This window comes from Lontra canadensis, unplaced genomic scaffold (assembly GCF_010015895.1).
Source record: "Lontra canadensis isolate GAN:19392208 unplaced genomic scaffold, GSC_riverotter_1.0 scaffold4, whole genome shotgun sequence".
Classification (NCBI taxonomy): Eukaryota; Metazoa; Chordata; class Mammalia; order Carnivora; family Mustelidae; genus Lontra; species Lontra canadensis.
The window spans coordinates 52315757-52339049 of NW_022630998.1; the positions used below are offsets into that span (position 1 = coordinate 52315757).

The following is a 23293-nucleotide window of genomic DNA, read 5'->3' on the forward strand; positions in this document are numbered from 1 at the left end:
AAAGGATGCTGGATTTTGTCAAATGCTTTTTCTGCATCAATTGAGAGGACCATGTGGTTCTTCTCTCTTCTCATATTAATTTGTTCTGTCACATTGATTGATTTGCGAATGTTGAACCATCCTTGTAGCCCAGGAATGAATCCCACCTGGTCATGGTGGATAACCTTTTTAATGATACTTTGTTTTTCTTTTCAAAATTTTATTTAAATTCTAGTCAACATATAGTGTAATATTGATTTCAAGTTAGAATTTAGTGATTCCTCACTTACATGTAACACCCAATGATCATCATAACAAGTGCCCTCCTTAATACCCATCACCCATTTAGCCCATCCCCCATCCACCTCCCTCCATCAACCCTCAGTTTGTTCTCTGTTGTTAAGAGCCTCTTATCAGAGCTTCCCTCTTTTTTCCTCCCCCTTTGTTCATCTGTTTTGTTTTTTAATTCCACATATGAATGAAATTATATGGTATTTGTCTTTCTCTAACTTAATTTGCTTAGCATAATACACTCTGGCTCCATCCTCATCATTACAAATGGCAAGATCTCATTCTTTCTAATGGCTGAGTAATATTCTGGTAATATGTATACAAACACACACACACACACATACATATGTATTCACCACGTCTTCTTTATCCATTAATCAGTTAATGGACATTTGGGCTGTTCCATAATTTGGTTATTGTTGATAATGCTACTATAAACATTAGGGTACATGTACCCCTTAGAATTTGTATTTTTGTATCCTTTGGGTAAATACCTAATAATTCATTTGCTGGGTCATAGGGTAGTCTTATTTTTAATTTTTTTTTTAATATTTTATTTATTTATTTGACAAAGAGGGAGAGAGAGAGAGCACAAGTAGGCAGAGCAGCAGGCAGAGGGAGAGGGAGAAGCAGGCTGTCTGCTGAGCAGGGAGCCCAATGTGGGGCTCGATCCCAGGACCCTGGGATCATGACCCAAGCCGAAGGCAGCCACTTAACAGACTGAGACGCCTGGGTGTCCCTATTTTTAACTTTGAGGAACCTCCATACTGTTCAGAATGGCTGCACCACTTTGTATTCCCACCAACAGTATAAAAGGTTTCCCCTTTTCCACATCCTGGCCAATATCTGTTGTTTCCTGTGTTGTTAATTTTAGCCATTCTGACCAGTGTAAGATGGTATCCCATTGTGGTTTTGATTTGTATTTCCCTGATGATGAGTTATATGGAACATCTTTTCATGTGTCTATTGGCCATCTGGATGTCTTCTTTGAAAAAAATGTCTATTAATGTCTTCTGCCCATTTCTTGATTGGATTATTTATTTTTTAGGTATTGAGTTTGATGAGTTCTTTTTTTTTTTAATAAGATTGTATTTATTTATTTGACAGAGATCACAAGTAGGCAGAGAGAGAGGAAGGGAAGCAGGCTCCCTGCCAAGCAGAGAGCCTGATGCGGGGCTCGATCCCAGGACCCTGGGACCATGACCTGAGCCGAAGGCAGAGGCTTTAACCCACTGAGCCACCCAGGCACCCCGAGTTTGATGAGTTCTTTATAGATTTTGGATACTAACCCATTATCAGATATGTCACTTGAACATATCTTCTCCCATTCTGCATATGCTTTATATTTTGCGACTTCCTTTAGTATAACTTAGTGGTATATGTGAGCAATAATTATTACATAATCTTCAGTCTATTAAAACATATATAATACTTTATAAAAGCTTTAAGTGATTCTCCAAATAAGTTTTGCTGTTCTAAGTGTTGTTTTTCACCTTCTACAGGCTTCAGAACTTTATATAAGAAGTAACTATACTTATATCAACTAGTATGAGTAGAAGAAAAAAATTGTATACTTTATCTTGATTCCAGGGCTTTAACTAAATTCTGCTGTGTAGGTAGATCTTTTTTCTTTTTTTTAATCTGCAATCGTGTAAAAATTTTCCATAGTGGGAACTGAAGCCCATGACATCATTCCTGTAAGTAGAGAAGAAAGCTGAGAGTGGTTAAGCTGTGTTAATAATGAAGCAGGCTTGGTTCAGTGTTCTACGTAATATTACCACACAGTAAATCTAAAAGATTTTTGTAGATCAAAGATTTTAGGGGGTGATTGATTTAGCATCTTTCATTTGATATTAAACTGTGTTTTTTCTGTAATTTTTAGATTTTATTCATCACATTAATGACACGGATGCTGTACTGAGTACCAACAATAGCAACCCTGGTAAGTAGTTTGAAATTTAAAGTTTAGCTTGTTTTTTTTTATTTTCCACTTTGCTTCAGAAGGAATTTAAGGTGGAACATATTGCTTTACTTTAGATAAATAATTGGTGCAACATCATTACCATTATATTAACTGAGCCAGTAATAAATTGATGGCAACCAATGTGTTTCAAAAAAAGAAACTCCATGAAAGGTTGTATTAATGTGAGCCAAACAAGATTGAGTTCGTATTACACAGTTCACAATGGTAGCTCACATCTATAGAATCCATGTTTGCCTATAAATAGTCAATACATATTTTTAAGAGCTTGTATCTTTGCTAATTGTTTTGGAAGTCTAGAAGCATAGTTCTCAGGTTATTAACTTTTTTAGACATTTGCTGTATTATTTACTAATGCTTAGGATACACAAGTCTGTATCCTGGAAAATAATTTCCTAATAATGAACAAAGGTTAGTAAATACAGACAAATAAACTGAAGGCATGACTTAAAAAAAAAATCTTAATTTCTTAGAAATGTTTCCTTTAATTAATTTGTTAAAAATAAATCTTTGTGGCTTGTGGATTTATCTACTGTGGCAGTCATGAGGAAAGTGAATGTTAAAAGCTAATGTAGGGGTGCCTGGGTGGCTCCGTCAGTTAAGCATCTGCCTTTGGCTTGGGTCATGATTTGAGGGACCTGTGATAGAGCCCCAAGTAGGGCTCCCTGCTCAGTGGGGCGTCTGCTTCTCCCTTTGCCTCTCCCTCTCACCTGTTCTCTCTTTCTCAAATAAATAGGTAAAACCTTTAAAAAAAAAATGTAAAAGCTAATGTAACCTTCTTAACAGTTTTACCGTTAATCTTTAACATCGCCCAAAGCTTTATGTAGTAATGATTTAGATTTCAGAAATCCTAATTTATCTTTATGTTATGATTTCTAATGTATCTTTATGTTAGATTTATATATTTAGATTTCAGAGATACTAAATTGATATCATTCCGATGGAGGAACACATTGATCAATGAGAAGAAAATTCATTCTATATATATATATTTTTGTTTGTTTGTTTTAAGATGTATTTATTTATTTAAGAGAGAAGAGCAGACTGCCAGGGAGAAGGGCAGAGAGTTTTAAGCAGACTCTATGTTGAGCACGAGCCCGATGAGGGGCTCTCATCCCACCACCCTGAGAACATGATCTCCTCCGAAACCAGGAGTCAGCAGCTCAACCAGCTCTGCCACCCAGGCACCCCTCAACATATATTTATTAAGCTTATTATGTGTCAGGAACTATTCTAGGCTCTGAGGATATAATGAACAGATGGAAGTCTCTCCTCTCTTAAAGCAAATGTTTCAGTGTTTACTGTTCAGTGTCTTTGTTCCTTAATTAAACTCATTAACCTGTGTTTTATTACACTAGCAAATGAGTGGGTGCAGTACCAGCATTTCTGTGGATAGACAGACACACACACACACACACATACACACACACACACTTTTGAATACTTAAACACTAACATATTTTGGTATAACTTTAAAATATGTTCATAAGGTTCCCCATTACACTGATTTGGAGAGTACCATCAGCAAAGTTAGTTTACTTTGCATTCTTCTCTTTGAATGATGTGTTAAATACTATGAAACAATCCATTTCAGTTAATGTAAAATTATAGTTGACCTTTATTGGATACTTATTGTGTGTGGGCATTATCCTAAATGTTTTATAGCACTTCTGTAAGGTAGATTATGTTAATTTCACTTCCTAGATGGAAAAACCAAAGCATAGAGAAGTTAATGACTTGCCCAAAGTTACACAACTACTAAGTGAGAGAGTCAAGATTCATTATTTAGTCAGTTTAGTTCCATAGCCTGTGCTGTTTACCACTGTAATTACTAGCATAAAAAAAAAATTCAAGTTAATTTACTTCTGTCCAGACATAGAAAAAAAAAATACATGTTAAAATGCAGACTAAGCAAGAAAAGTAAGTGTTTGCCTTTGTGGCATGCCAAATATATAATGGATAGAGAATAAAATTAAAAACAGAACTTAAAATGAATATATCATTTTCTCTTTAGCTAATGATGAGAATGCTTGTTACTTATTATGAGTATTTTTCACCAGCATTAAGAGTTGTTTTTTTAAAGTGCTGATTATTAAGGAAAGTAGTATTATGAAATTAGAAACACAGAATGATTTTTATCATCTCTCCTAACAGAAGAAATTGACAGCCACTTCAAGATCAGCGTTAGGAAAAATGTATTTTACTCAGCAGTTCTCTGGCTATCATCTAAGCTATTAGGCTGTTATAAAATGTGATAAACTCACACGAGAATTATTCCATATTGCTGGAATTCAAGATTCATAAGCTATAAGCAAGTTAGGTTTTGGCACTAACATGTCATCTATTTTAATGATGTCCACTTTTTATTCCAAACTCATAGATTTTGTTTATTGTTAAGGAAATCTGTTCTGAGGCAGGTGGGTGTCTCAGTCAGGTGTGCATCTGTTGACTTTGACTCAGGTCATAATCTGGGGGTTGTGAGATTGAGTCCCATGTTGGACTCTGCACTGGGTGTGGAACCTGCTTGAGATGGTCTTTTTCCCCCCTCTCCTTTTGCCCCTCCCCCATCTAAAAAGAAAGAAGGAAACAAACAAACCTGTTCTTTGGACTTTGTGTGGGTTATTAGCACAAAGGTAGCAAACAGTCACCCTGAATATTTCTTACATTATTGTATAAATAAGATCAAATACCGTTCAGTTCAGTATTTTCTCTCTGGCAATGGAACCAAAAGATAGTTGGTAGGATAATTTTGTAGCTTCTCATAGAAATTAAGGATATACCTCAGAATTTTCTAAGATTCTCCCACCTTTAATTATTTGTAAGTAAAAGTTTCCTAATGTGTTCAAATATAATCCTCTATTTTTTTTCCAGAAAGCAGAAACTTATTCATGATACAAGTTGAGTTTGGTAGAGCAAGTGTCAGTGTCTGGGATAGCCATTTGGTATTCTTCATGGTCTTCTCTAACCTGATGCTTTTCTGTTGCAGTGATTTGTCCAAGTGCTGGGAGTGGTGACCATCCCAACAATGGCTCTATGATTTTCTATGCCAATGACACAGGACTCGAACAGTTTGAAAAATGGTGGAATAAGTCCAAGACAGTGCCCTTTTACCTCATAGGACTCCTCCTGCCACTGCTCAATTTCAAATCTCCTTCATTTTTTTCAAAATTTAATATCCTAGGTAAGCTGAGACACTGTGTTATGGAGCTTCTGTGTAATAGAGTTCACACTGGATTCTGTGGAAGTATGATCTGGCTGGGGAGAGTTACCTACCAGGCCTATTCACCTATGTTTAATTTGTTGACTTATATGTTACCCTGCTTTGTGGTTTTCTTTTGGAGTTTGACACAGAGAAAAATGTAGATGACCATTTCAAGTCCAGGTTCTTTTTTTAAAAGATGAATTATTAGTTGTCCCATTCTAGCCTGACTGAACCACTGTTCCTCATTCCTTGGTGGGTACAACTAGAGGAAACAGATTAAGATTTCGAGAGGAGAGATCCAAACTGGATAATACAGGGATTCTCACTACTAAGGATTGGAAACATAAGAATTTACTGGAATATTTTTTCCTACAGTTTCTACGTAAGAGTATAGCACAGAATTATCACCTAGCTTTCAACCTGGAATATCATTCTCTAACTCACACTAATGAGGTTTATTCTGCTTTTGCTGTCCTCCTCATTGCTTTTTCTTTACTGGAACACTGTTGCCTCCTTAAAAGTACAGACTTCTTACCATGAGTCCAGTTTTTCAGAAATTTCCGAAATCACTGAAGAAATTTCACAAGTTTTTGCATCATTAAAGAAATGTTTTTTATCCCATCTTCATTTGCAATACTGAACTTTAAGATGACAAAAGGAATCCCCAATGAAAACTTAGATCTGGTTAACTAAAGATAAGGATAATATTCATAAAAAATTGATAACCCCAAATAATCCATAGCGTTTCACCTCCTCCCTATAGATCTGATCTCCTGGTAGGCAGTGTAGAGTATAAAATAATTAGATTATTCATCACATCAAGGAGTTAGCTTTTGGGGTTTTCAGAAAACCAAAGGGGGAGGTAAGTTTCTTTATACCTCTCTGCCTCACAACAGGATTCTCTGCAAGACTGCCACAGACATACACAGAAAATCAAGCATTGGGATATAAGCTTTGGCCTCCTTTTTTTTAAAGTTTCTGTATCAGCTACTCTGCAAACCCACAGTAGAGCTTATATAGCTCATTGGTGGTTTCCTGATTTGCTTGCCAACTTTCCTATGGAACAGATCTTTTAACGTTAGCATATAAACTGGGAAAAGTATTTGCTAAAACAATCACTAGACTTGTAACCAGGTTGATTATTCTCTACCTCCTTAAGAATATTTTGCTTTTGTCTTTTTTTTTTGTACTTGCCCTTTGTTTTAAAACTATAGCCTCTTTACAGAAATTAGTATGTAATTCCTATAGAAAGAAACCCACTTGAATCTCCTGACTCTACTCCATAATGACTGGACTTAATTCCTTAAAAGGAAAACTCTCTAACTTCTAGATTACTAAAAACTCTGAATACCTACACTTCACCCTGTGTATGAATAGCTATGAATGGAATCTGTAATCTTATCATCTAGCAGGTAGTACTACCCAGTCAAACAGTTCTCTAGGTACTAGTTCAGATTATTCATGGATTATTTGGCTTATCACCTTTCTCAAATAGTCTTATGAGACACATCTTTTCTTTCTCTTCTTTCTTAATTTTCTTTTCTTTCTTTTCTTTCTTACTTTTCTTTCTTTACTTTCTTATCATCTTATAGTAAATGCTGTGACAGACTTTTCCAGCATTTTGACCATCTCTAATATTTCCAATATAAAGGATAAGAGTCAGTTTCATGTTGCTTTTTTCCTCCTGTGTAATCTTACAATTTTGTAATGAGTTTTTTTGCATGTGTCCTCTACTTAACTCAGCTCTTAAATAAATTAAGCAGTTTTGCATTCTTCAATATATGAGCTACCTTCATTTAGTTCTTAGGCCTACTACATAGAGTTTTGCTTTCTGAAAACTCATGTAGCTTCTTTCTATTCTTTAGATCCCACCTGGGTTTTAGTAGGAATAATCAATGAGAGTAATAATTTTCCACACTTCGCTGAAATTTAGAAACAAAGCTTAACTTTAAAATAATCTGTAAAACACACAAAGATGATAAATGGTTTCTGAATTTTCTCTCACAGGCACAGTGTCCGTTCTTTATTTGATTTTCCTTGTCACGTTTAAGGCCATACACTTGGGATTTCATTTGGAATTTCACTGGTTTATGCAAACAGAGTATTTTGTACCAGGTAAGCCGTTTTGGCCAAATAATCAATAAATTACAAAAATGTGACCTGTTAGTTAACTATTGTTAAGTATTGTTATTATAAAACAAATAATGGCATTTTTTAGATGAGCACTTTTTATTAATCCTATTAAGCTAAAAACGGGAGTGCAGTTAAAATTATTCCACTCTTCTCTCAGGAGTAACTAGGGCCCTTTGTCATTTCTGCTTGAGAATTGAAGTTCATTGAAGTTATAATGCAATTAAAAATTCAAACTCATTTCCTAGACTTTTCTGGAGAAGCATACCCCTAGAATTTCAGAAGTTTAGAACGTAGTCACTGATTAACATATGTGGATAATACTATTCATTAATATCATTGTTCCCTTATGGTTTTTTAAATTGCTTTTAATTAAGATGGTGGTTATTAAGTGTTCCCTCCCTCCTTTTTTCTCTCATGGTTATAACTTGGCAATTATCTTAAGTTTCACCCAAATTTAGTGGATTTGGGGTATGATAAAGGCACCGTGAAGCAATGAATGGATGATGCTAAGTGAGAAGACATTAGAAATTGGAAGTGAATATTACACTAGTATCCTGAAAACTCGTAAAGAGAAAGCAGTACAAAATTCTCTTATTTGTTTAGAAAGACAACTTTCTTTCCATTCTTCACCTGTTAATTCAGGTAGGCTAGAATTCAAGTCTATTTAGTATTTGGTATTATTCTGAGCAATTATAACTGTCTACTGTGTGAAGCAATTATAATTGTCTACCATTCCTTCTGTTGCTTTTGTTATAACATGCCTGGGTTTTCTGAGTATACAGAGTTGTTTGTTGGAAGTTGTTACTATGTTTACTTAGATCATCTGGGTGCATTAGCTTTGATTTTTTTTTTTTTTATTTCTGTAAGGAGCCCATAAAGACTAAAAAGGCAGTGTAAATTCAGGATAAAGGAAATACTAGAGACTGAAAGGCATCCTTCTCTTCCATATTGTATTTAAAATTGGATATGAATGAAAATGACCACTTAAGGCTAGTGTTTCCATTCATCGATAAAAATAGTCTGGGATGTTTTTTCTAAAATTAGGTCCATACTGATTTATATTAAGAGTCTTAGTGATGGGGGCGCCTGGGTGGCTCAGTGGGTTAAAGCCTCTGCTTTTGGCTCAGGTCATGATCCCAGGGTCCTGGGATCGAGCCCCGCATTGGACTCTCTGCTCAGCAAGGAGCCTGCTTTCCTTCCTCTCTCTCTGCCTGCCTCTCTGCCTACCTGTGATCTCTGTCAAATAAATTAAAAAAAAAAAAAGAGTCTTAGTGATAAACATTTCTGCTAATAATAGGACATGAGAGAAATATGAAAAAAAGGAGAGTGTAAATATTTAGAAGATGGAAAAGAAAACATATTTAAATACATATTAAGCCATTTATTTTACTTTATTTCATTTCTAAATGATACAAAGGGAGAATCATGAGGATTAAGGAGTCTTGTGTTTATATTTGTGGTTCTGAAATTAGTTAGATTATTGTAAGTGAAGAATTTTTTAGGAATCAAAATATGTCGTAAATCTTTTCCAGTAAAGGCTAATGAAGAAGCAGAGAACTTTGGAGGGTGTAAGTCTTTACTATCCTGATGAAGAATTCACATAAACTTGTAGTTCTGATTAAATCTTTATTTATATACTTTTGTTACCAAAATTCTCTTTCTCAATGCAGTGGATCCTATTGCCCTTCTTCCCAGGTAATTGGAAAAATAGGAAAAACTACTCATGGGTGTTTTATCTTACCCTTTCCTGCCTTTAGGACTTTATTTCTGTAGTTATCCCTTCTTTCTCCTTAATCATGTACCATCAAATATTTCCTTTACTTCATTTCTACCAGATAAAAATCTATCTCTCAGTCTAAAAACAAAAACTCAGATAATTTCACATTCCCCTCTAGCTTTACTTTACTTTCCTTCCCTTTAAAGAAATACTCTTTGAGAGAGTTGTCTGTTTCACTCTTTCTACTTCTCCTTCCATTTTGCCTTAAACTCATGTTTGCTAGGCTTTTGCCCCAGTCACTCCACTGTATCCAGTAATTCCATCTTAGCCAAGTCCAGTTCTCACATCTCTTTCTGCTCAGCTTAAAGCAGCAGGATAACATTTGGTCGCTCTTTCCATCTTAAAACATTTTCTGAACTTCTAAAACCCCATTTTCTCTTGATTCTTCTGCATGACTCCTTTCTCACATTCCTGACCAGTTAGTTATGGAGTTATCCAGAGTTTTATTCAAACATCTTTTTTCCCTACCTTTATTCCCTAAGTAATATCTTGTAGTCACCTAGCTTTATATATTGTCTGTATGGTGACCAGTCCCAATTTTATATCTCTAGGCCAGATCTTTCCACTATCATCCACCCTTATATATCTCCTTGCCCCTTCTACATCTCCACTTGGACATCCACTAGGTATTTCAAACTTATATATATGAAAACCAAATATTTGTTTCCCCATCCCACCAAAGTGCTTTATCTGCTCTTCTCCAAGGTTTCTCTATCTCAAAAAGTGGTAGCTCCAATTTTCTGCTTGCTCAGGCCCCAGACTTTAGAATCATACTTGATTGTTTTTTTTCCCCCACCTTCCATATCTGCAAAGCATGTCAGCTGTACTTTCAAAGTAAATTGAGAATCTAGTCAGATTCTTTTTACCATTTGCACCAGAAAGAATTAGTCAAGCTGCTAATCTCTCACCTGAATGATTATAGTAGCCTCCTAACTAATCTCACCTTTTCCAGTCTGCCTCCCCTTCTGTAGACTGTTCGATACTTAGCAGCCAGAGTGAGGTTTTTAAAGATTTTTTTAATTATTATTTATTTATTTGACAAAGAGAGATCACAAGTAGGCAGAGAGGCAGGCAGAGAGAGAAGGGGAAGCAGGCTCCCCGCTGAGCAGAGAGCCCGATGTGGGACTCGATCCCAGGACCCTGAGATCATGACCTGAGCCAAAGGCAGAAGCTTAGCCCACTGAGCCACCCAGGCACCCCAGAGTGAGGTTTTTAAAACACAACCTTCAAAAGCCTGGTTTCCCATTTCATTCATCTCATTCAGAATAAAACAAGCCTCTGGGTGCCTGGGTGGCTCAGTTGGTTAAGCCTCTGCCTTTGGCTCAGGTCCTGATCTCAGAGTCCTGGCATGGAGCCCAGTGTTGGGCTCCCTGCTGAGCTGGGAGTCAGCTTCTCCTTCTGCCTGCTACTCCCCCTTGCTCATGCTCGCTCTCTCTCTCTCAAATAAATAAATAAGAATCTTAAAAAAGAAGAAGAAGAAAAAGAAAGCAAGCTTCTGTCATAGTCCACAAATCCTACGTGATCTGACTCCTGGCTTCCTGTCTGCCGTCATTCCCTACTACCTTTCTACTTATTCAGTCCACTCCAGCCACAGTGTTTCCCTGTTGTTCCACAGCATACTCCTAGCTTAGAATCCTTGCACTAACTTTTACCGGCATATGAAATGACCTTGTCTTTTTTTAGGAAGCCACATGGTTATTATCATTAGAGAGGCCTTCCTGGGCTTCCTGCCCACTCCCAGTTCTTGTGACTTATTTTTCTCTAGTGCTCTCATCACTACCAAATCTTATATGCAGGTATCCCTGGTTATCTAAATCTATTAAGTTCCTAATTCTAATAATGAATTGAAATATTAAGGGATATCTATTATTCTGATCTACTTGGTTCCTGAGTTTCAGATAGAAAGTAGCAGAAGTTAAGATAACAAAGGACTTTCTAAAAATGTTTCTTAATCTATTTGTTTCTTAAATTCAGAGAATGAAAGTTCAGTTGGTAAGGAATACCTGTATTTTTTTAAACCTGTGTATCTGTTGTCCTTAATAAGAATGCTAGCTCCTGAGAAAAGGGATGTTCTTTGTTTTTGTTTTCTGTACTTCTCTATTACTATTATATCCCCAAGGCCTATAATAATTCTGAGGGCATTGCAAGTAGTGTATAAACAATGTTGAATGAATAAAGGTGTTTATCCCTACTCCCTCCTGAATCTCATTAAAACAATGGTTAAGAAATAAATGTAAAAATGGGCACCTGGGTGGCTTAGTCATTAAGCATCTTCCTTCGGCTCAGGTCATGATCCCAGAGTCCTGGGATCAAGCCCTGCATCGGGCTCCCTGCTCAGTGGGAAACCTGCTTCTCCCTCTCCCACTCCCCCTGCTTGTGTTCTCTAGCTCACTGTGTCTCTCTGTGTCAAATAAATAAATAAATAAATAAATCTTTAAAAAAGAAAAAAAAAAGTAAGCAAGAAATGTAAAAAAAAGACACAAACAGACTATAGCAGAGACAATAGCAGGAAAGAGACGGCAACAGATTGTTAGATACTAGAAAACTGGTAGATGGTTAGACTGACAGCAAAGCAGACAGAGCTGAAATTTAAGTACCTGCAGAGAGTGACTCTATCACAGAGGAGATCATTTTCAGCTATACATGGAAACTCTCAGTATTTGGAGGCATTTGGGTCATTCTGAAAGTAAGAGTAAGGAAAAGAGCTTAAAAAGGAGCGTATTCTTTGGGTGGCTCAGTGGGTTAAAGCCTCTGCCTTCGGCTCAGGTCATGATCCCAGGGTCCTGGAATTGAGCCCCGCGGGCTCTCTGCTCAGCAGGGAGCCTGCTTCCCTTTCTCTCTCTCTGCCTGCCTCTCTGCCTAATTGTGATCTCTGTCTGTCAAATAAATAAATAAAATCTTTTAAAAAAGGGGGGGAGTATTCTTTGAAAGTTTACGTAAGGAATAGATAGATGGTTTGATTATAAATCCCTTTTCCTCCTCAACTTAGCAAGAGATGGAAAAAACTGAAATGGTTAGCCTCAGGACTCAGGTTCTCCACATACAACAAAGGGTAGGATAAAGGCTTTAGTCTGAAAACAGGGACTAAGTGAAAGTGTTATATTGAGTGGTAAGACTCTCCTCTCTCCCTGTACCCCTCCAATTCTCTTTTCTTTACTCTTTGGCTCCCAGAATGCTGACAGCATAGGATAACAGAGGGTTCTCCTCTGGAGAAACTGACAAGTCCAAGAGCAAAGACCTAGAGTCTTGAGCAATTTGGGTTCTACCAAAGAAATAGCAGGTACCTTGCTTGTATCAGACCACTTAGGTGTTTACTAAATATACATTTTTGTGTGCTTCACTTTGCAATATAAAAAAAAATAGGCAAAGTTCACTAGATGTTTGTGGAAAGCCTCTTACATGAAAAAAAAACTCAGTCTGTGGGGGGATAGGGTGGTTGGGGGGGGTGACCTTGAAAGGAAAAGAGAATAGGAGGGAATAAGAATAAGAAAACTTGCAAAAAATTACCATCTTAAGGTGACAAAAGAAAGTAATACATCCATGAAACAGTATTTGGGTGCCAAGGAAGGAAGGAAGGAGAGAGGTTGGTCTTAGAAACCAAAAATATAATACAAGTTAAGAATGCAAAGAAAATTTGAAAGATAAAGCCCACTTCCCAAAAAGTGGTTTAGGAATCCTGGATGGATGGAAGAAAATAGGGAGGGAGGAAGGGAGGGAAGGAAGGAGAGAAAAGATATGAAAATTAAAGTATTAATCCAGGTAGCCTAATAACTAAAAGTAGTTCCAAGGAACAGAGAGAAAATGAAGGGGGAAGAAATTGTCAAAGAAATAATTTAAGAAGTTTCCTGCTAATCAAAGAACATGGGTTTCTAGAGGTACAGGTCCCACAGTACCCAGCACTGTGAATAAAACCCACACCGAAGCATATCATCATAAGATTTCAGAACACCATGAATAAAGAGAAGACCCTGAAAGCTTCTAGGATGAAGAACAGGTTTACACAAAAGGTCTGGAGTCAGTATAGTCTCAGACTTCTTAACAACTCCTAAAACTAGAAGAGAGAAGTGTCGTGAAGGTCTCAGGATAAGTTATTTCAACTTAAAATTCTGAATCAAGTGTAGTACAATAGATATTTTCAGAAGGTAAAGTCTCACAAAGTTTTACCTTCCATGCTCTCTTTTTCTACACATACACACACACACACATACACAGAAACACACACATATACACACATACACACAACAGCAAAAAACCCTGCAAAATGTGTCCACCAAAAAGCAGTGAATGACAAAATACTAGGAAGTAGCTGTGTAGCAGCCCACTTGGATCACAGCAGCAGACAGAGGGCCCCATTAGGCATTTTTTCCAAAAGGAAAATGAAATGGAAAAGATTATTTGATGTGTTGTATAGAATGGAGCTTTACCATTCTTTTGTAGTTTGGGGAAAAAATTAGTGTTAAATAGACAGGCAACGGAAAAGGAAATACCTCCAAATCTCCATAAATGTCCATAAAAACAGGACAACAAAAATATTTTTATATAAGAAAATATAATGATAATACATATCATGGCTTAACTGTGACTAATATAGAGTAATCATCAAAATTAAAACACTGAATACTGATTTTTACAAAATCAAAGTTAGAATTAAGATATTGTGGGGGCACCTGGGTGGCTCAGTGGGTTGAGCCGCTGCCTTCAGCTCAGGTCATGATCTCAGGGTCCTGGGATCGAGTCCCGCGTCGGGTTCTCTGCTCAGCGGGGAGCCTGCTTCCCTTCCTCTCTCTCTGCCTGCCTCTCTGCTTACTTGTAATCTCTCTCTGTCAAATAAATAAATAAAATCTTAAAAAAAAAGATGTTTTAATTAAGATATTGGGGGGGTAGGGGATGGGAAAATGTGAGTGGTGGTAGGACTAAAGTCTTCTGGTGGAAAAATCAATGGATTATGTCTAAAATTTTAAAAATAAAGGAAAAGGAATATAAGCATATTATAAGATTATAAATTTGAAGTCTGCTGAATAGTTATAAGAGGTATAATTACCTCAGGGAAACAGGCTTCAGGTTGGGAGGTATGAAGCAAGAGAGGTTGGGAGGTATGAAGCAAGAGAATGCTGGTTTTTGATGGAAGCCCTGTAATACTTTTAACTTTTAACAATTAGTACACATCTAGGACTATATTTTTAAAATGAAAAACTTAAATGCTTTGAAACTGATTTCATAAAGACTTCAGACACTGATCTGCAAGGATTATGCAGTGATTTGCCATTTGTTAGCAGCATTGTGTTCATCTACAACCAGAAAAATAATTTTCTAACTATATATGCTTTAATAGTTTTGTTATTAACTTTCCATTAGGAGCGGACTACATTCTACCATGCACTCATTGATACTTAATAATGCCTCCAATTATAATGGAATTTCTGTTTTCATATTTTTTTTACATGTAGGCCCTACCATTTTTTGTTTTCGCTTTTGAACTTTTTATTGGGACATAACATACCTATATAAAAGTGCACAACTCTTAAGTATATAGTTTGATTATTTTTCACTAACAACGTACCAGACACTCAGAATACACCAAAAACTAACACTCCAGAAGTCCCTGTCATTATGCTTACCAGCTGCTATCTCCTTGCAAAGTTAACCACTATTCTAACTTCTAACCCCAAAGGTTGGTTTTGTCTGTGTTTTGTTTTGTTTTTAAGTCATGTAAGAGAAATATAGAATATGCATTCTTTAGTGTCTGGCTTCTTCCAATCAACATTAAATTGTGACATTGCTCCATGTGGTTATGTCTGTTTGTAGTTCATTCCCATTGGTATTTCATTGTGTAACTATACCCATAATTTGTTTATCTTTTACTGTGCAGGGGCATTTGTCTCCAGTTGTTTAGTATTATGTTTGTTGTTGTACTCTATTCTTACACATATCTTAAGGTAAAAATATGACACCTTTCTCTTGAGTATAAACCTCAGAATGGATTTGCAAGGTCAAAGGGTATGTGTATATTCTGCTTTGGTTGCTATTTCCAAATAGCTTTCCAAAATGGTCATATACTTTAAATGGATGAAGTGCATATGAATTATATCTCACTGAAACTGTTGAAAAGAATCTCGGGTTTTTAAGAAAGTTACTCAAAAAGAGTTTTTATTGGTTAATTGGAAAAAGCTGGATATTTACTCATTCTAATTTGACAAGTTAGAAACAACACTGGTGAGTGGGCATCCTGTCTCATTCCGGATCTTGGAGGAAAAGCTTTCAGCTTTTCACTGTTGAGTATGATGTTTATTGTGTTGATATACATTCCCTCCATACCCAGTTTGTTGAGAGTTTTTATCATAAATGGATGTTGAAGTTTGTGAAATGCTTTTTCTATATCCATTGAGCTGATCATATGATTTTTATCCCTTGTTTTATTAATGTGGTGTATCACGTTGATTGATTTGTGGATGTTGGACTATCCTTGCATCCCTAAAATAAATCCTACTTAATCATGGTATAGAATTAAGTTTGCTAATGTTTTGTTGAGGATTTTTGCGTTTATGCTCATTAGGGATATTGGCCTATACATTTCTTTTTTTGTAGTGTCCTTGTCTGAATTTAATACCAAGATCAAGATAATATTGGCCTCATAAAGTGAGTTTGGAAGTGTTCCCTCCTCTTTTATTTTTTGGAAGAGTTTTAAAAGGATTATTATTAATTCATCTTCAAATGTTTGCTAGAAATCACCAGTGAAAAATCTAGTACTGCCTGGACTTTTCTTTATTGGGAGATTTTTATTACTGATTCAATCTCTTTACTAGAAATTGGTCTGTTCATATTTTCCATTTATTATTCAGTCTTGGTAGTTTGTATGTTTCTAGCAATGTATCTATTTCTTCTAGGTTGTCCATTTTATTGGTGTATAAGTGCTTACAGTAATCTCTTATAATGGTATCAGTTGTGATGTCTCCTCTTTCATTTATAATTTTTTTATTTGAGTCCTCTCTTTTTTCTTATTTAGCTACTGATTTATCTATTTTGTTTATCTTTTCAAAAAGCCAGCTTAGTTTTATTAATCTTTTCTATTATCTTTTTAGTCTCTATTTCTGCTCTCATCTTTGTTGTTTCCTTTCTTCTACTTTAGGTTAATTTGTTCTTTATTTTTCTCATTATTACTTGAGGTATAATGTTGTTTGGTTTTTTTTTTAAGATTTATTTATGTATTTTAGAGAGAGCAAGTGAGCGAGCATGTGCTCAAGCTGGGGAAGGGACAGAGGAAGAGGGAGAATCCTCAAGCAGACTCACTGAATGCAGAGCCTGACCTGGGGCTCAGTACCAGAACCATGAAATCATGACCTGAACCAAAATTGAGAGTCGGATGCTCAACCACCTGAGTCACCCAGGCATTTAGTTAGGTTGTTTATTTGAGATCTTTCTTGTTTGTTAATGTGAATGTTTATCACCATAAAATGACCTCTTAGAACTATTTTTGCTTCATCCTTTAAGTTTTGGTAAGTTGTATTTCCATTTTCATTTATCTCAACATCCTGAGTTATCTTTTGATAACTGAGATATCTTTTGATAGCCATCTTTGGCTCATTGGTTGTTCAGTAACATCTTACTTAATCTCCACATATTTGTGAATTTTTCCAGTTTTTTGGTTTTTGTTTTTTGGGGTTTTTTTGTAATTGATTTCTAGTTTCATACCATTGTGGTTGGAAAAGATGCTTGGTATGATTTCAGTTCTCTTAAATTTGTTGAGACATATTTTGTGGGCTAACATGATGTATCCTGGAGATGTTCCATGTGCACTTGAGAAGAATGTATTGTTATTGGATGGAATGTTCTGTAAATGTCTATCATGTACATCTGGTGTACTTCTGTCTGAGTGATCTATAATTGTTAAAAGTGGTATATTGAAGCCTTCTACTATTATTATATTGCTGTCTATTTCTCCCACCGGTCGGTTAAGCATCTGCCTTCAGCCCAGATCATGATCCCAGTGTCCTGGGATCGAGCCCCACGTTGGGCTTCCTACTCAGCAGGAATCCTACTTCTACCTCTTGAGCTCCCCTGTGCTTGTGTTCTCTCTCTCACTATCTCTCTCTGTCAAATAAATAAATAAAATCTTTTAAAAAATGAAATAATTTTTTTTAAACAGAAGTGGGATTTGCCCCCACATTTTATTTTACTGCTCAGATGTTAAAAAGTTAAAAATTATAGACAGAAAAGGGGAGAATTTGCCTGAGAAAAATTTATTTATTTATTTATTTATTTAGAAACAGTGTGTGTGCACAGGTAGGGAGGTGGGTGCAGTGGGAGAGGGATACAGATGGAATCTTAAGCAGGCCCCATGCCTAGGGCAGAGCCCACCCCAGGGCTAAGTCCCACAACCCTGAGATCATGAGCTGAGCCGAAACCAAGAGTCAGACATTTAACTGACTGAGCCACCCAGGCACCCCAGAAAAATACTCTGAATTGCTTTTACAAATAAAAATTTAGATAAAAGCTAACAGAACAACAAAAACTTAATGGAAAACTATAGTATTGATTTTAAAATTCTTGCATCCTGATTTCTTTCAGAGCCAGTGCTTGATTCTTAGTTATTCTTATTTCCTTTCCTAAATCTATGGCAAAAAGTCAGTGGACTTTGTTTTCTTGTTTGTATTTTTTATACTAAGGAATCCCCTGAGACAGGTTGTTCTTCACCTTTGCCACCTACTTCACCTAGATATAGCACTGTTTTCATTTAACTCTTGGTTTATTCTACATAAAAGCAGTTTTTCATTTTTGTGTTAGCAAACCTCAAAGACAGAAATTGGCAGTGCTTTTGAAATATTTATTATTTTATTCTTATTTCATATTAACTTTGAATTTATTCTAGAAAATTTAGAGAATATAGATAAGTAATTAACTTAAAATAAATCCTACTAGCCAGATAACCACTATTTAAACTTTTATGGTTATCCCTCCAGTCTTTTTTCTTAGCATACATACGTATATATACCCCCAAACTTTTTAAAATAAATGTAAAAATCATACTCTACATGCTATTTGAGTCATAAACATTTGCCATAGCATAAAATCTTTCTCGAGAACGTAATTCTTAATGTACTGTACACCACAGAGTAACTGTATCATAGTTTAACCATTCCCCTCTGTGTAGACGTTTGTTATTTTGAGTATTTTTAAGCAGTGCTTTTTTTTTTTTTTTTAAGATCTTACTTATTTATTTGACAGAGAGAGAGGCAACCAGAGAGGGAATACAAGCAGAGGGAATGGGAGAGGGAGAAGCAGGCTTCCTGGTGAGCAGAGAGCCCAATAAGCAGTGCCTCTTAGATTAGCCTTTGAAAAATGTTAAATGACCAATTCTCCCTTTTCTGATTCCTTTTCTAAAGGTGTTTTTGTGGCAAAGCAAGTATTAGAAGAGGGAGACCTTTAGAGTTCTAAGTTTAATCCTGCTGTGCCTGCCACACACTAGTTGTGTGACCTCAAACATCAATAACCGATGTGAAGTACCCTCACAGAGTGGTCATTTCTTGATTGCTTTTCTTTCCCTTTTCAAGTGTTTTGCTCAAGTATAATGCTAGCCTTGAGGAACTTTGTGAAGACATCTTAATATTCTTATTCCCTGGATAAAGCAGAAACAACTAATTTTTGGCAGTCAACTTTTGGCTACTAACATTCGTTTTCTAGCTGTCAGTTTAATGTTCTGTGTTTTTTTTCACTCTCTTTTTCTCCTAGAGATAAGATTTCAGTTTCCACAGCTGACTGGAGTGCTTACCCTTGCTTTCTTTATTCATAATTGTATTATTACACTCTTGAAGAACAACAAGAATCAAGAAAACAATGTGAGTATTTGTCAGAGGAATTGAATTTTGTTATTGGATCTTAATTCTTAAATTTAAACCATGGAACAGTAGTCAGCAAACTTTTTCTGTATAGATTTAGATAGTAAATATTTTAGGCCTGTGGGCCTTATGGTCTTTGTTGTAACTGCCTAACTCTGCCTCTGTGTCCTAAGTCACTATATATCATATTTGAACAACTGGACCGTGGCTATGTTTCAAGAAAACTTTATTTACAAAAAGACAATGGGCCAGATTTCATCATAGACTGTAGCTTGTCAATCCCTGCTGTAGAATAATCACTAAAAAAATGAAGAGGCATTGCTAATAGCCAACAGTGGTCATACAATCTTTTTAAAATATCCAGGTTATCTAAAAGATTGAAAAAAGAAGAAGAAGAAGAAAAGAAACAAAGAATAGATGGGAAAACTGAAAACAAATAGCAAGATAATAGATTTAAACCCAGTTATGTTGATAATAACTTTAAGTATAAGTGGTCTAAATGCTAATTAAAAGATATCAGACTGATTAAAAAAAAAACCTGACTACAGTTGACCCTTGAACAAAATGGTTTTTTTGTTTTTTTTTAAAGAATGTACATTCTTCAAATGCACTATCTCGGAACATATACAGAGATAATCATATGCTAGGAAATTGAAAAAATCTCAATAAATTTAAAAGGATTGAAATCATGCCAAGTATGTTCTTTGACCACAGTGAAGTGAATTTAAAAATCACTAACAAAGAAATTGGGAAAATTGAAAAATACATGGACCTTATTTAATTAGCAGCCTTGTACATAACCAATATGTCAAAGAAGAAATCACAAGAAAAATTGGAAAATACTTTGAGATAACTAAAAATGAAGACACACCATAGCAAAATTTACGGGATGCAGCAAAAGCACTGCTTGAAGGGAGATTTTATAGCTATAAATAACTACACTAAAAAAGAAGAAAGATCTCAAATCAATATCCTAACCTTCTCCCTTACGACACTAGAGAAAGAAGAGTGAACTGAAACCTAAAGCAGTCAGAAGTTAACGAGTTACTTGTGGCCTTGTCTGCAGATTTTGAAATCAGTTTGATGGCTTCTAACCATGTAAATGAAAATCATGGTGAAGCTCTAATAGAGCTATATACAATTGCTACTGAAATACAAAGGAAGAAGGGTTCACTGAGCCTGGGGGTTCTGAGAAGACTTCAAGTAATGTTTGGTAGAGTCGTTATGAAGACAAAAATCCTTCTAAGGAGAAGGAAGTTAGCTCTCAAATTAGGCCAAGAATATAAATCAAATTCTAACATTTTCATGTTTACTCTTACATGCTAACACATCTGGCATATTACCTGTGAATGGGGTTAGAATTCAGTTAATCTGGGTTTTCCAAACCTAGTGACCTTTTCATAGCATTATTTTATACCTATCTCTCAGGGTTTTAATCACAATTAAACATTATAAAATAAGAAAAATATTTAACATGCTGTGGTGTATAGTAACAGCTAGAAATTTTTTGTTTCTATATCCCTCTTACCTTCTTGCCTTACCTTTAGACTGTGGATCTCTCACCTAACAGGAGAAAATATTTTCCCCTTCAGATTCTTTCCAGTGCCTTAAAACTTGTTTTGCAATAAGAATGTTACCAATTCTTCTCTAAGATTTCTTCCTATAATGCTAAAGTAGATCCCCAGAAAAATATATAATTAACCATGTCAATTCTTCCTTACCTTTTTCCTCATAAGTGTACTAGATTTTAATTTAATTTTTCAATTTTTTTTTTTATAGATTATTTGAGAGAACAAGAGCAGGGTCAGGGACAGAGGCAGACAGAGAAGCAGTCAGAAATGCTTGGTGGAGAAGCAGGCTCCCACTGAGCAGGGAGCCCTAGGACAAGACAGGAGGCTAGATCCCAGGACCTTGAGATCATGACCTGAGCTGAAGCCAGACGCTTAACAGACTGAGCCATTCAGGTGCCCCTATATTTAGTTTTTATCTTGGAAATATTTAGTTTTATTATACTTAAACTTTTGTCAAAAACAGTTTTAAAATCTTCTGAGGGAATAGGAAGAAAGTCTTGTTTATCCTAACTAAGCATTTGGAACTTGGCAACGTAAGGGAAAAATGAGCATATACTTTTAAAACTCTGTACTTTTTAAATCTCTTCCTCCTCCTTTGCAAATTCCCTCATTGTCACTTGAACAAAGCTACCTACTCCAAGTTTTAGGAAGTTTAGAAAGCTATGTGGAAAATACCTCTTTCATCTTCACAGGAAATAATGTAAATCTCATTAATGTATTCCTTGGTATCATCTAAGTATCCTATCCACACTAATCAATTCTTTTCTTAGGCCAACTTATACCAAGTAATGTATTGGACCATTCTATCCATAAGGCTCTGCTTCTCAGACTTTACCCCTAAAGTCTCCTAATGACAGAGAATGCCTCGTATATCTGGAAATCTGCAGGTGAAGAGCACAGTTTCATTGAAGTCTCATATTTCACCTTAAACATGCATGCACATTTTTACTGCACTCTAAATTAGTTTGTCTTAGTAGAAAAATCTTAAATAACAGGCAGACCTCACTTTACACAGTTCCTACATGCATGACTTTCAGTTACTGTGGTTTAATTAAATTACCTCAGTCCCCTGAACACTGTGGCTCAAATTCCAATTACCACAGGATTTGAAATTTGAGTACTTACATGAAGTAATAGCTACCAGCCCTTCAATTCACAAATCACCACATAAATAACAGACCTATATCATGGTCTGTTACCAATCACATCACTTCTTTCAAAGTCTGTTATTGATTGGTCACTACACGTCTGTCATTCACTTTACACAGAGACTGCCAAGCAGATAGTTGAGTCATCTCCTTCTTACCCATGGTAAATCCACATAATATTTTACAAAAATGGAAAATCAAGAGAGAAAATTGACAAGGGTGAAAGTGTAATAATGAAATAAAAAGTAAAAATGCTGGAAATGAAATTTGAATGAAACATGAATGGAATCATAAAAGAAACCCACTTGTGGAAATGTAGACGTTCAAGAGACATTCAGTGTGCAGCCAGAGGAACCTGGGGACCTGGGGAAGGTAAACTTAGCCAACATGAATGAGGAAAGTGGTTGTGATAAGAAGAATGAAGTTGTCCCCGAGGAAGTAACACTGTCAGAAAACTTCACATTGAAAGAATTCTCAGAGAGACTTCACAACTTTGAAGGCAGAATGGATGAAGTGATGGAAGCTGATACAAACTTAGAAGAAAGGAATATGACAGTTCACTAAAGCATGGAAAAGAAGCTTGCTCTGTATTGTAATTATACCATGAGAAGGAGGAAACAATTCAAAGTGCTCTTGGTAAATTTTTACAAATATTAAAAAAAAACAACCAGTTTAATTCTTGATGTTTTTAATGTTTTAAAATAGTATATTAGGGCTCCTGGATGGCTCAGTCAGTTAAGTGTCTGCCTTCGGCTCAAGTCATGATCCCAGGGTCCTGAGACTGAGTCCCACATCGGCTCCCTGCTCAGCAGGGGCATCTATTTCTCCCTCTCACCCTTCCCCTAGCTCATGCTCTTGCTTGATCTTTCAAATGGATAAATAAAAAATCTTTTAAAAAAATAAAATAATATATTAAATAAATAGTACTTTTGCTTTTTTTTTTTTTTTTTCATTTCCTATACAGTGAAGGTTTTTAATGTTTCGACAAAAATTAAGTCATGGAACAATAGATTCTTTTTCATGGATTATTATTATCGCATCACACATTTTTTAAAACAACTGATAATTTATTGAAATAGTTGGTGTAAGTATCTATAGTAGTGACTTCAACCGTTTAATACTGATGGAAGTAATCTGTTTAATAACCTCTGAAGGACGGTACAAATTAATGAGTGGCTTGTGGATCCTTGTCTAGAACTGACTTTGGAAAATCTTAGGAATCTTAGTAGCTTCAGCCCAAGGAGTTTTCTCATAGTGATTCTCAGAGTCTTGGTGGGCATCCAAACTCTTTCTTTTACTTTGATATTCTTTTCCTTTTTGCATCCGATCAAGTCAGGACAGATTCTCCAGGGCATATGTACATTCAGTGGATCCCTAC

At 35.8% G+C, this 23293-nt stretch overlaps 1 protein-coding gene across 5 annotated transcripts in view; it reads left to right on the plus strand.

The window, feature by feature from the left end:
- SLC38A9 (solute carrier family 38 member 9) overlaps positions 1-23293 on the plus strand; it is an 81086-nt gene that overhangs the window by 43601 nt on the left and 14192 nt on the right. For all 5 annotated transcript variants that reach the window (XM_032850435.1, XM_032850443.1, XM_032850468.1 and 2 more), the window contains 4 exons: positions 2153-2212; positions 5238-5432; positions 7461-7568; positions 19090-19196. In XM_032850435.1, the coding sequence (XP_032706326.1) occupies positions 2153-2212; positions 5238-5432; positions 7461-7568; positions 19090-19196 (470 nt within the window). The remainder of the gene's footprint in view (positions 1-2152; positions 2213-5237; positions 5433-7460; positions 7569-19089; positions 19197-23293) is intronic.